Raw genomic sequence first — 14,416 nt, forward strand, 5'->3', positions numbered from 1 at the left:
CATTATTTTCCTAAATAATTGAATTCTGCTGATATCACAAATGCTTTAAAAGCTCTTCAGTTTTTGTTTTTATGTGTTTCCTAAATTTTCAAAACCCATGTTTGCTTAAAAATGTCTAACCTTTTGCTGTCCTTTCTTCTTTTTCTCCTCAAAGATTTCTCGCATGGAATATGTCCACTCAAAGAACTTGATATACAGAGATGTAAAACCTGAGAACTTTTTGATAGGGCGACCAGGAAACAAATCCCAACAAATTATTCACATTATTGATTTTGGCTTGGCAAAAGAATACATAGATCCAGAGACCAAGAAGCACATACCGTACCGGGAACACAAAAGCCTTACAGGAACAGCAAGATACATGAGTATAAACACACATTTAGGAAAAGGTGAGTTTTTACATTGTATGCTTATTGGACTTGGTGTCTTAAACACATAATCACAAGTTGATTATTTCAGGTTAAGTGCATGTCTTTTATAAATGCTCAACATGCAGTAGTGCCTTTCATGTTTTTGTGCATATTGTTGACAGATTGCTGCTCTGCTTGCATTTAATTTGGCGAGACTGCTTTTTCTACAGTTGCAACTCATGTTAACCAGTTTGTCCTTATGTTTTTCTTTTGGTCCTTAATTCACATAATGCTTTGTAAATTGCTGTTACAATCATCTGGCCATTGTCTTAAGCAACAGATCCTCATTTGAGTGTACGCATGAGAATTCACAAGATTTGACTAACCTACAATCATGTGTAGGACGTGCACCAGGAGTGTCTTCATTATTTATACTTGGCTCGTCTGGATTCCTGCTCCATATATCAGTCTGGTCTTTCTCGAACAAGGCTCTAAAGGGGCAGACACAGGAGACTTGTGGCTTAGCTTGACTAAGGAACTGTGGCATCTGACTCTTCTTCAGTGAGAAGCTGTGCCTCTGCATCCTAGCAGGTCCACAGAACCTGCTACCTCTTCTAAAAAGTTGAGATCCCACGAGAAAGTTCCTGTGAGAAACAGGGTGAAGAAAGGCGATTCCACCCATACTCTGCCAGGTTCTGATAAGCTTGCTGTGCCTGAAAACACCTCCATTGTTGCGCAAACTATCCACCTCAAAGACAAAACAATAAACATCCATGAATGCCTTAGTGTGCACGTTCTCGTGCCATAATATTCCTAAACCGTCAACGACCCCATCATCGATGAAAAGTCATCCACGAAGCTAAAACCGCTGACTGCTCAGTCGACGACTTCCATGTTGACTGCCTCAAAACACTCCAATCCTCCTCTGTCGACTACTTCATCCCCAACCTCATTGAGAATCACGTCTTAAGCCATTTGCCTTATATCCCGCCAACGGCTTTGACTGTTCATTCGTCTGTGGCCTTGTCCTCAAGCTCTGCTTCAGCGTGTCCACTTTCAGCTCCTGCACAGCTGAGGTTACCCCCAAGGGGCCTAAACAGCCCCTCTGCACGCTGCAGTCTTATGCCCTACCCAGCTTGGCAGTGCCCGCCAACATTTGGGAGACATTTTAGAGCACACGATTGACACCTACTTTTAAGGACTCAAAAGGCTGTGTTTTCTGAGGAAGAGGCCTCCAGCCTAGCCTCTGCCTCCACCAGTGCTTGCTGCACCAACACTGCCTTCCATGGACTTGCCAGGCCCTTTGCAGCCACATCCTGAGCCATGCTACTGCTCCATGGACATTTTGTCCACGCTTCAAACTCTTGTGTAAGAAGTCCAGATGATCCCTACTGTTCCCCCCCCCCCCCCCTCTGGACCCAATGCCCGTTCGGCCGTCCCGGCCTTGGCCTCTGCAGCACCATCACAGTCTTCTTACACCATAGGAACAGCCGCCTCTTGATATCTCCTCAAACATGGATTTACACGAGGATATATAGCCAGATACGGCCTCACTCTTCCAGTGCAGATGAGTTCAATGATTTTGTGCCAGCAGACGGTGAACTGTAGGAGCTCCCCCAAGGGACTCCCCTCCGGATGAAATTGGGGCTTTCCACTCCACCATGACTAAAGCCCCGAAATGGTTCCATCGTCTCTCAGCGGAACAAAAAAAGGAAGGTTTATTTTACCCAACGTAGGCAGAAGTTCAGAAAAGACAGTAGTATCCATTCCAATCCTATATGACATTTGGGAAGACTGCCTTGTCGCCATGAAAACCATGAAAGGGTTTCTGCCAAAAAAGGACCGTTTTGATGAGACAATTCCTCCATAATCAGCCTAGTCTTGATTATGTGGTCTCTGCTGCAGCAAGGGGAAGGTTGGCCAATCCTTGAAAGCCATGAGCTGTCCCTCCTGCTAGGAAGGGTAGGCAGCTTGATTCCTTTGGCAAGAGTAATTATCAACACAGCTATCACAATCCAGGTCTAAAATCGCTTACCATCCTGGCCAAGATGACCGTGAACTGTTGTTCAAAATCTGTGCCATGGTAGAATTTCTCCGGGATGACAAAAAACAAGAAGCCTTCTAATGTATTCCTCCCTCCAATGGATTCCTCATCTATGATATCCAAGCCACAGCGTGGCTGTTTTTGCCACTTGGGGTTGCAGCTCTGGGTCTGTTGCACACAACGCCTCTCGACGCTGGATATTGTCAGGGCCAGTATACATTGAGGCACCCTGTGACGAACACACTGTTCAATTTTCTTTTCAAAATATTTTAGTCCTGCCCAATCCAACGAACGCTTCAGGTTTCAAACCTTGTACGGATTGCGGCCGGCAGATTTCATTATTGGATTAAGATTTTTCTCTCTTGCTTGGGTGAGGACCACCACACCCAGGACTGTAGGTTTTGCCATTTAATGCACCCGAATGCCCAAGGGGAAAAAGTGTCCACAAGACTAAAGGGGCGGGGGGGAGTCGTGCGGTCCCATTGGATACTGCGCAGCACCAAATGTCGATCGAGAGATTGCTCCCACGCAAGGAAAAGGAGATAAAGAAAGCATTGCAAGAAGTCTTGCTCGCTGAGTGGATGCTTGCATGCTTGCCACCGGTATTCTACATCTCAGAAGATGAGCTACCGCTCCAGGGAATGCCCAGAGAAGGGGGCTCAGGTACCCTTTGGGTTCCAATCCTCCACCCTAGAGAAATGGAGAAACATTTACATAAAGATGCTTGACATCTTTGCCAAGGTGCTGGCGTGTTTTGCCTTGGCACTGATGGCTCTGGCGACAATGGCGCAGATGGGACCCCCCACTTCTTCTAGGACTGGCAGGCCTCCCACAGGAGTATCATTGCTGCATGCCTATGCCAAGAACAACCCGATACATCCAACAGGTCTTTTTTAGGGAAAGGGCAGTCGCAAGGACGATGCCCTGCACAGAGAGAATGGAACTACCAGAATTGAGGGGTTCAGGGTACCTTCAGTGCCAGACAGCGCTATTACCCTTGATAGACCTCCCCATTTTTTATCCATCTGTCATTACTTTTACAGCAGCTCAAATAAATGAAAGGCCTGAGCTTTGCGCCTTCGTATAGAGTCAACAAAGACACTGTGGAGCTAGAATTACATAATTTCTTTAGTAAGGTCAGACTAGCTAACTATTGTCCCAACAGGGCAGAGTTTGACAACTGTGCGATACTACCTTCACACCACTGTGCACTTTTACACCTGCTGACCAGGAGATTCCTTGTGAAATATTAACTTTCAATAATGTGGTTCTTAAATGACTACGACATGCAGCATTAAATAACTGTTCCAGTCAAAGAAATCTGTCCCCCATGGAGTTTTGTGCTCCGCGGGAAAACTACTCAATAGTAATTAAACCAGCAGATAAGGGGGGGGTGGGATTGTTATCATGGATACCAGACAGAGAGAGAATGGTCAAGAACCTAATAGCCAACCCATATAATTATTCTCAGGTTTGCACTGATCCAGTCATGATGCACTTACAGGAATTGTGCACTGTACGTTGTGGCAGTGGTTTTCTTACACAACACAAAGCTATGTTTTGTACTCCCCGGGATGTGCATAATCTTGCCATTTACACACTACCAAAAATTCTCAGACTCCTTTAGATCCACAGGGGCATCCCATCGTCTCGCTTTGTGGATCGGTGTTGGAACCTGGTGGTAAATATCTAGATAGATTCTTACAACCACTATTCTAGAGAAAACAATCCTACTTACAAGATGCTACTTCTGCCATTAGACTGTGTGATGGCATGGGTTTTCTCGCAGACATGGAGTTATTAGTCAGTTGTGACATAAATTCACTATACACCAACAATTCCACAGGATGATGCAATTCAGATTATTTAATAGATCAGCGTTCTGACCCACATGATGTCCCCACAAGGTTTTTGTCGAATTACTGCTCATTGTATTATGTGAGAAAAAAGAATAGCATTTGGCAATTGTGTATTCAAAGAAAGGGCACCGCTATGGGTGCAGTCTTTGCTCGCAGCCTTACAAACCTGTTTGTCGGATTTTGAAGCCATGCACATCTATTCGTGCAACCCATACTTACCATATATAAAAAGCGAGAAAAGGTACATAGATATTTTTTTCATCTGGTGTGGTTCAGAAGACTCTCTGGAATCATTTATAGACTGGCGTAATAGTCATGACACAATTTACTCACCAATCGGATAAAGTTGAGATACCTTTGTAGATCTCTAAATCAAACAGCACCATGGTAAGATTTACACCACTTTGTTCTTAAAAGAGACTGACCAGAACTCCATCTTACTGTTCAGCAGCCAACATCTTAGAGCGCTCCCGGAGAATTTACCCTACAGTAATGACTTTCAGAGATGACTACAACAGACAGGCCAATGCCCTAATTAATCAGCTGAGGAATAGAGGATATCCATACAAACTGCTCAAACATGCAGCTTAGCAGTCCTATTTCGAATGGATTGTGTCCTCCAACATATTCCTCATCTTAGATGTATTCGGAAATTCTTTCTCAGCAGAGACCGCCATGCGTTGATGTCGAGTCGAAGTCTCTCGAAGGCCTCCATCAAGGGTGATGTCATCGGGTATACAAGTAGCACGCACGGCGCCCGTTGGCCTCAGTTCAGTTTTTTCCGCAGTACATGTTGCTTCAGAGACTCAGCACCTCGATAGTTCTGTGACACAGTTATTGTGAAGTAGGTATTCGAGATGTCCTCGTCGACCCCGACTACCCTGCGTTCGTGGTTCAAGAAATGTAAATCCTGCGTTCCAAAATGTCCATCACGGATCCGCACCGATAATGTCTGTAGTGCCTTGGTGAAGGCTACTACATGGAGGCCTGTACGAAGGGTCAGGCAATGATGGGCAAGATCTTTTGAGAGAGGAAGGTAAAACTACAGGTAGGTCGAAAATCCGACCGAAAAGCCTCAAGCGTTGAATCAGGGGAACATACCAGTCCCTCATACAGGCAGCTGATGACAAAGGTGGTTGATTATTTAGAATGGGCTAAACCATCAATTCAGTTCATCCAGGATGATCTGACTTATATATTGGATCATGGCCTCACCGAAGATCCGATTTTACCCTTCCATGTAGCCTTACAAAATAGGGTGGCTGAAAATTGGGAGACCCCGGACTCTAGTCCTCCTGTGAATAAGTCCCTCACTTAAAAATACCGCTCTTCCAGTAGCGGCCCCGGCTATCTGTCCAAACACACTACTCCTGAGAGTCTGGTGGTCCAGGCAGCCACAGCTTCAAATTTGGTGGCGTACCCTTCCATCCCTCCGGATAGGGACGGCAAGCATGTGGATGGTTGGACACGCAAGGTATTTTCAGCTGGGAGTATGGCGTTAAAATCGGGCAACTCCACATATGCCTTGGCAAAATTTCCGTACACTCTGTGGGATTGCATTGCAATGGTGGCGGAGCACATACCAGAAGGGGAAGAAAGGGAAGGATTCCTAGCCATCATTGGAGATGGAAAGGAGGGCATGCAGGAATCTCTTCAGTCCGGATTGGACACTGCAGATAGTGTGAGCAGGTCCATGGCCACTAGTACAGTGATGCGCAGATTTGCGTGGTTGAGAAAGTCGGGTTTCACACCAGATGTGCAAAACCGTCTTTTGAACATGCCCTTTGATGGGTCTCACCTTTTTGGCAACAAGGCTCACGAGAGCCTTGAGAGGTTAGACATCAAAAGCGGCTGCCCAATCTTTAGGAGCTGCTATTAGGCAACCTCAGCCTTTTCGTGCATCAGGACAATCTTGGAGGGGACGATCCTATCGGTACTACTCCTCATATGGTAAGGCGAGAGGAATGGCCAGTGAAAGAGGCCAGAGAAAAGCCACTCGTGGTGGACGAGGTCAACGTGCAAAGCCAGCCCCAGCTGCAGCCTCTTTACCATCAGCGGCCACAGCAACTGCCCCAAAACCACTTTGAGTACTTGCATCACAAGACACCTGTGGGAGGCAGGCTGTCCCAGCATCTGCAAGAATGGCGAGCCATTACCTCAGATGTTTGGGCTGTTTGGGCTATAGAAATAATAGCCCAAGGTTAATGCCTCCCTTTTCTAACACAACCTCAAACCAATCCACCAGGGAGACACTCTTTGAAGTTTCCAGACCCGCTCCTACAGCAGGAAGTCTTAATCCTGCTGGAGAAAGGTGCTATAGAACCAGTACCTGTAGCGGAGAAGAACAAGGGATGGCACTCACCATATTTTTTGATTCCCAAAAAGGACCGAGCACTGAGACCCATCTTGGACTTAAGAGGCTTGAACAGGAAGGACAAGATCATCACTCTTTCTCAAATCCTTCAGGCCCTTCAGCTTTAGGATTGGTTGGTGTCATTGGACCTCCAGGATGCTTATTTTCATGTGCCAATCCATCTCAAGCACAGAAAATACCTGAGGTTCGTAGTTGGCGACTCGCACTATCAGTTTCGAGTCCTACCATTCGGGTTGACCTCTGACCTGAGGGTCTTCACCAATTTGATGGCAGTGGTGCGCACCTCAGGAGAGTGGGGGGGGGGCGGAATTCACGTCTACCCCTACCTGGACGATTGGTTGATCAGGGCGCATTCTGCCGAACAAGGCCTGTATCATCTGAAAGTCACCTGCCACTTCCTCCACAGACTGGGCTTCTCCCTCAATTTCAAGAAGTCACAAATGAAACCTTCCCAACAGCTCCAGTACATAGGGGCTGTATTAGACACATCTTTGGGAAAGAGCCTCCCAAGTCGAGGGCTCAAGACTTTGTTCAGATGGCTTCCAAATTCCAAAATGCCCAAAATCTCCAGGCCTACGACTTCTTAAGGTTGCTTGGCCTCATGGCCTCCTGCATTTTCCTAGTGCCAGAAACACACCTGAGGATGAGATCCCTTCAGTGGGCTCTAAAGACTCAATGGTCCCAGTTCTCAGGACAAATGACGGATCTCCTTCAGATTCCGAACAAGGTTCGGCAGGATCTTCTGTGGTGGACTTGCACAGAGAACATCCTAAAAGGAGAACATTTTTGGCAACGAAGGCCGGAGATTACAGTAGTGACGGACGCCTCACTCATGGGGTGGGGAGCTCATGCCAACGATCTGACAATCAGTGATTGTTGGTCTCCATCGGAGTCCAAACTACACATAAACCTTTTAAAGCTGAGAGCAATCAGACTAGCGCTGAAGGCTTTTCTGCCATCTGCCAAGGGAAAGAATGTCCTGATAATGACAGACAACACAGTGGCCATGCATTACCTAAACAAAAAAGGAGGTGTAGGGTCACTACCTCTGTGCAGAGAGGCAATGCGGCTCTCGTATTGGGCAATTCAAGAAGGAATCTCCTTGACAGCAGTTCATCTAGCCGGGGAGGAGAATATGATGGCGGACGCTCTGAGCAGGCAGAGTACGGTGTCCCATGAGTGGGAACTGGCTCAGGAAGTCCTTCAGGAGATCTTCACCCTTTGGGGAACCCCTCAAGTAGACTAGTTTGCGACTGGAATCAACTGGAAGTGTGAAAAGTATTGCTCAATTGAATTTCCCTCGAGAGGAGCCCTAGGGGACGTGTTTGTGGTGGAGTGGAACTTCCCACTGCTATCCGCGTTCCATCTGATTCCCGTCATTCCTCAAGTCATCAGGAGATTGAGACGGTTCAGAAACCGTATGATCCTAATTGCCCCGGATTGGGCCAGGAGAACGTGGTACCCGGACATTCTAGACATGTCCATCTGCCCTCCATTACGTCTTCCTCAGAGAGAGGACCTTCTCTCACAAATGGAGCGCCAGGTTCTGCATCCAGAGGTCAGGACTCTCAACCTTCATGCGTGGTATCTGAAAGACTGAGAACAAGGATTGGGACATTTCAGATGACGTCATGGAGGTGTTGCTTTCGGCAAAAAGACCAGTAACAAGATCTCTGTACCATTGCCACTGGAAGAAGTTTTGCAACTGGTGCAGGGAAAAGAATGTTGATCCTTTTCTGTGTTCTATCCCATAAGTGTTGTCTTTCCTCTTGTCCCTGGCACATGGAGGCTTCAATGTTGGGACCATTAAAGGTTATCTTGCAGCGCTTTCCATTTTCAAGCGCTCTTTGGAAGAAAACATTCCTTTTGATAATACAATTCTTAAAGGGACTCACCAATGTGTTGCCTCCTTCTTTCCAAGTCCCAGTTTGGGACCTTAATCTGGTTCCAAATATTTTAAATGTGTGCCCCTTTTGAATACTTGCACACTTGTCCATTAAGATTACTAACGTTGAAAACCTATTTCTTAGTTGCTTTAACATCTGCACGAAGAGTGAGCGAATTACAGGCTGTCTTCTGGGCCACCTATACTGTTTTCCACAGAAACAGAGTTGTATTGAGGGTTAAACCCTCATTCTTACCAAAAGTTGTCTGATTTCCATTTAAATCAGAAAATTATCCGGCCCGTGCTCTATCCTCCACCTCATCCCAGTAAGGAGGAGGAAAGATTGCACAGGCTGGACTTGAGAAGAGTTCTAAGCTTTTACATTTCTAGGCTCTCCAAGCTTAGAGTGGATAATCAACTTTTCATTCGCTACACCGGAAGGAAATTGGGTCAATCAGTGTCAAAACAAACGCTATCACATTGGATTGTGCTTTGCATTTCAGAATGCTACAGATTGGCGGGCAAAGATCCACCAGAATGCTTGCGGTCCCATTCTACCAGAGGCATAGCCTCTTCGACAGCCCTTCAAAGAGGTGTTCCATTAAAATCTATTTGTGAAGCAGCAACTTGGTCATTGCTGCACACTTTTTCTAAATTCTATAATCTGGATGCTTCCCACTCTGAAGAGCTTGCTTTTGGTAAAGCAGTGCTGTATTCAGCTATATAATATAAAAAATTCTACTCCCTCCTTCAGAGAGCTTTTTACACTGATTTGGGAGTCGATCTAAGATGAGGAATACGTTGGAGGACACAATCCATTCGAAGAACAAGTTACTTAACAACTGGTAACGTTCTTTTGACTGGATGTTCCTCCAACGTATTCCTAATCGCCCTCCCATCCTACCCCTCTGTAGATTTTCCAGTGTTATTACCACTTCAACTATTACATCAACTCCCAGAAAGAGGAACTCAAATGGGCATACATGGTCAAGTGGACAAAGACATTGGGGGAGGAAATTCACAAAAAACAGTGGGAAGATATGTGGAGCACCATACCAAAAATGACCCGATCAGTCCAAAAAAGGGAAATGTGGCTAAAAGTGGTGATCCAAAGGCACCTTACACCGGACAGGCTACACGCCATGTACCCCCAAACTCTGAACACATGCTGGAGAGGCTGCTCAGAGGTGGTCACGTGGAGACACATCTGGTGGGACTGTGGGGGAGATCAAGGCTTTCTGGTCGGAAATAAAGAAGGAAATTATCAAGATGTTCCCTGATGCCAATCAGCTAGATGAGAAAGTGTGGCTATGCGGCATAAAAGACCAGGCAGCAAGGAAATTCAGGAAACCACAATGGAGAAGCTTCATGGGGCTTCTCATAGCAGCTTGGGCATCAATAGCCCAAAACTGGAAAAACAAGAACCCCCACTGATCTATACTTGGCTCCAGAAAGTATGGGCACAATCATGGAAAAGCTCACACACACAATACAAGGAACAAAAGAATTGTTCACAAAGGAATGGGGAGAGATACTGAACTACCTACAATCAGACTATATGGGGCAATGGTGCCCGCACAATATAAGAATCTCAGACATATTCTCATCATAGACAATCACACGTGCAACAGAGACATTTGGAAATCTTCCGGGCGGGGTGGGGGGAGGGTAATGGGAAGTTGGGAGAGGTTCATGTTCTCAGAGTTGTATTTGAAAACAATAAAAACATGTTTAAAAAAAAAGTTACATACGAGGGTGCTGCATTTCCAAGGAAGGTGGAGTGCTGAAAGCCATTAGGAAGTCCATGAGAATGATTGAGGGCGATATCAAGATGAGGGAGAAGAAGTAAGGGTATCAGGATACACCTGAACTTCGTGAGGAGTTGAAGCTGCTTCTGGAGAAACTACAGGAGTTGGCGACTGGTGAGGATAGATATTTGGGGGATCCGATACAGGCAACTAAGTATGGAGAAGGGGATAGGCCTAGTAAGACGTTGGCCTGGGCTCTTCGTAAAGAGCGCCCTTCCACCAGCATAACTGAAATTGAGGGGCATGATGGGACGGGTATCCGTGATCTAGAAGGGATAAATGAGAGGTTCCGGCAATACTACGATCGGCTATATGCGTCGCAGCCCACTCCTGGGCACAATGCGTTTATGCAGTACCTAGATGAGGTGGCTCTGGGCTGGCTGGATCCAGAGCAGGGTGGTGCCCTCAATGAACCCCTCACCGAATAGGAGATTTGCGAGGCGATACCTAACGGGAAGACCCCGGGAGTGGATGGTATTACCGCTGAATTCTAGAAGACCTACCTGATCCGGTTATACCCCATCTTATGGCTATGTATGAGAGTGCTATGGCTAATGGTACTCTCCCTGAGTCCACTAGGCCTGCTTTGATTACTGTACTGCTGAACCCTGGGAAAGACCCCTTCCGTCTATCCTCCTATAGACCACTCTCTCTTATAAACACGGATAGTAACATTTTGGCTAAGGTTCTGGTTAAGCGGTTACTTCCTCATATGCCTGCCCTGGTGTTGCCGGATCAGGCGGTATTCATTCCGGGACGCTCAACCCAAAATAATTTACGATGCCTGGTTACCCGTTTGCATAATGTGAACACAGACATCCCAATGGTCGTGGCAGCCTTAGATGCCGAGAAGGCATTTGATTCGCTCGAGTGGCCCTTTTTGTTCGAAGTCCTTCGACGGTCTGGCTTGGGGCTGACGTACATCAAATGGATAAAACTCCAATACTCGGTGCCTAGGGCAGCGATATACACTAATGGCATTGTTTCGGCACAGATATATCCCTCACAAGGCAGGGGGGTGTCCCTTCTCCCCTGTTCTCTTTGCTTTAGCGATGGAACCCCTGGAATGTCACGTTAGAGAAGCACATGCAGAGCGGGGGGATCTATGCTCGCACACATCTGTCCATTATATCCTTGTATGCTGATGATGTTCTTCTTTGTTAAGTATCCACGCAAGAACTTGCCTCCATTAATGCAAGAGGTGATTAGGTTTGGGGAATTGTCTGGGTTTAGGATTAACTGGCAGAAGTCAGAGGTGCTTCCCCTGACCCCGGTGGTGCAGAGGGCAGGTGTAGGTGAGGAGTTTCGGTGGTGCCCGGAAGGCATTCGTTACCTGGGTATTATGGTATCCACGGTTAGAGATAAGCTGTATAAAGACAACTACCTTCTGTTGTTAGAAAGTTTGGAGCAGAAAGTGGATGCGTGGATGCGGCTCCCATTATCCCAGGCCGCCCGAATTGCTTTAGCAAAGATGGTGGTACTGCCCAAGCTTCTTTATGTGTACAATAATGTCCTGATATGGCAATGAGCAGATTTTTATCATGTGTGCTGGAGTTGCCCTAAAATCAGGACTTACTGGGAGGAAGTTGAACTGGCTGTATCGACAATGCTGCCAGCTGTGCAAACATACTTACCGGAAACGTGGATTTTGGCTCTGATTGAGGGTGATGATCGTACAGAAAAAAAATGATTGGGCATGGCATCTGTGATTGCTAGATATCTTGTGGCCAGGGCGTGGGGGAAAGCGTCTCCCCCCACCTTTGCTAAGTGGCTGGACTGTATGGATGGATGTGAACAAAGGGAATTCATGTTTGCTTCTACGCTTTCGAGTATCAGTAGGCCGTTTGATTATTGGGGTCCGTATAGACGATATCGGATGGACAAGGCACAAGCTGGACAGTCTCCTGGAGTCACGCCCCTTAGTCAAGATTGTGCTGGACTACGACAGCTTCCTGGCTGTTTGATGTTGGGATTATTATTGCACGTTTGAGACATTGATATGGGTAGATGGGATGATATAAGGAAAGACATTAAGTGTGTTATAGTGGGAGGGCAAGTTGTGAGACTTTAGTTGGGGTATCGAGGCAGGGGGGATTTTTGGGGGAGTTGTGTACTTACCTAAGGATTGTAACTTTGAAATAATAAAGAAAGGTTGGAAAAAAAAAGTTGAAGGTAAGTATCAAACATTACATACTCCGTTAGCGATTTTTCTTTAACAAATTATAATAAATCGTATTTCTCTCAGAAGCTTTTTGACACCCATGAAGTAGTGTTCTTGTTGAAGGCAGTTAAGAAGTCAGGATAGACAAAAACACAATGTGACTTATATCAAAGCTCCTTCTGCTCTCTTGCATACTTTCAAATGAAGTCTCTGTCCCTATAGTTCAGTATGTGCCCAATGATAGGTTGAGGATAATCTCCAGGTTTTTTTCTCAGCTAGTGATTGATGAGCCCTTTTGACTGAATTGTGGTGTAAATATTGATTTCCCAAGAAACATTTTTAAAAGTACTTCCACCGCCTGTTCCATGTTACAGCGCAAAGCATTTTCCAGAATTGCAATTATTCAGGCATTAGTTCGGTGAGATCTCGAGTCCAGATAGTTGCACTTTCCCTTACCATATTTCAGCTCCTTAGCTATTTTATCCATCGAAGTGTGTATGTTGTTTACATTATCCTGTGTTGCTGATTCTCCCTTCCGTTTCAATAATCCTTGTACTCTTTCTCCAATATGGATTGAATAGAAGCGACAATGGCTCTGTCATCAGTTTATTATTGACAGAGTTGAACCCTACATTAAGGAGTAAGGAGTGGTGGAGCAGGAAGCAGACTGTAACGGCTTGCATACACGACACTCCAACGCAGCAGATGCAAATCCAGGCAAGGCACCTCTTGCAAAATTCCCACATGTGAAGAGGGGAAGGACTTCTTTTAGTTGTACTTGGTGGTGATACATAGTCCAATGAAAGGTAACCTGCCACCCTTATGAACTTACCTAAGTTAGCAGGCAGGCACCTATTGTTAAACTCAGTGCTGAGTCATCTATACCTGGAGGGGGTGAAGGCTACTTGCCATCCGGGGGGTGGAGGCAGGTATAACCAGGCATACAAAGCCAAATGGGTATAACAACCTCTCTACACTCACCCCTTGCAATGGATTGAGCGTTTGACTACTAAGCCGACTCCTAATCAACCTTGCCGTGGCACCCACAGAAATGAGACTCGCCTCCAGGTTTACCAATGTGGCACCACTAGTCAACCTCTATCAGGATAAGTCACTCATCACTTCACACAATTCCATGCAGAGTTTACCAAGCCCTACTAGCTCGGGCGTACCACCTAAAAAAACTGAAACCAAAGCCAGACAAACCATCCACATCCTCAGCTCAATCTAATGGACCTCACCTACCAGTCCTGACTAAGCCTGCGCTCATCAAAGGTGCACTCCTTAATGCAAGATCTGTAGTTGCACAAGCAACTGACATAGCTGATTTAATTAAAGACAACGACCTTGACTTCCTAGCAGTGTCACAGACTTGGCTCCATGCCGCTGCAGGGCCATCTCTCATGTTAGCCATTCCAGACACTTACACTATTACCGGAGTTGACAGAGAAAATGCCAAGGGCGGGGAGGTTGCCTTCATACCTCGCCACCTACCTGGCATCAGACCATCAACCACCTTCTTTCCTAAATAAGGAGAACTTCTCACAGCTAAAATAACAACCTCCCACTCCAGTACCCTTACCATTCACCACATATACTGGCCTCCCGCCCCCCCCCCCCCCCCCCCCCAGGAGACTTAGAGGAGGACATTATTACACTGCTTTCTGATAACACTAAACCAACGTCACAAATCTTAATACTGGTGACTTCTACTTAGGCCTATCCGACTCAAATGACCAGGCTGCTAAATCCCTGGAAGAATCTCCAAATTAACTCAATTTCACACACAGAATCAACCAACCTACCCACATAAAAGGTTAAACACTGGATTGGTTGGCAGACCACAACTGCCCTACGGTAATTACTGCCATTGAACCACATTCTTGGAATGACCATTCCCTCATCGCTTTCACCATTAATGCTAATCGTCCAACC

The 14,416-nt window shown here is 46.2% G+C and overlaps 1 protein-coding gene across 3 annotated transcripts in view; it reads left to right on the top strand.

Moving 5' to 3' along the window:
- CSNK1G3 (casein kinase 1 gamma 3) overlaps positions 1–14,416 on the top strand; it is a 1,399,476-nt gene that overhangs the window by 684,876 nt on the left and 700,184 nt on the right. For all 3 annotated transcript variants that reach the window (XM_069625586.1, XM_069625585.1, XM_069625587.1), the window contains one exon: positions 155–389. In XM_069625586.1, the coding sequence (XP_069481687.1) occupies positions 155–389 (235 nt within the window). The remainder of the gene's footprint in view (positions 1–154; positions 390–14,416) is intronic.

The sequence above is a fragment of the Ambystoma mexicanum genome, chromosome 6p (genome assembly GCF_040938575.1).
Source record: "Ambystoma mexicanum isolate Mex_15411 chromosome 6p, UKY_AmexF1_1, whole genome shotgun sequence".
NCBI lineage: Eukaryota > Metazoa > Chordata > Amphibia > Caudata > Ambystomatidae > Ambystoma > Ambystoma mexicanum.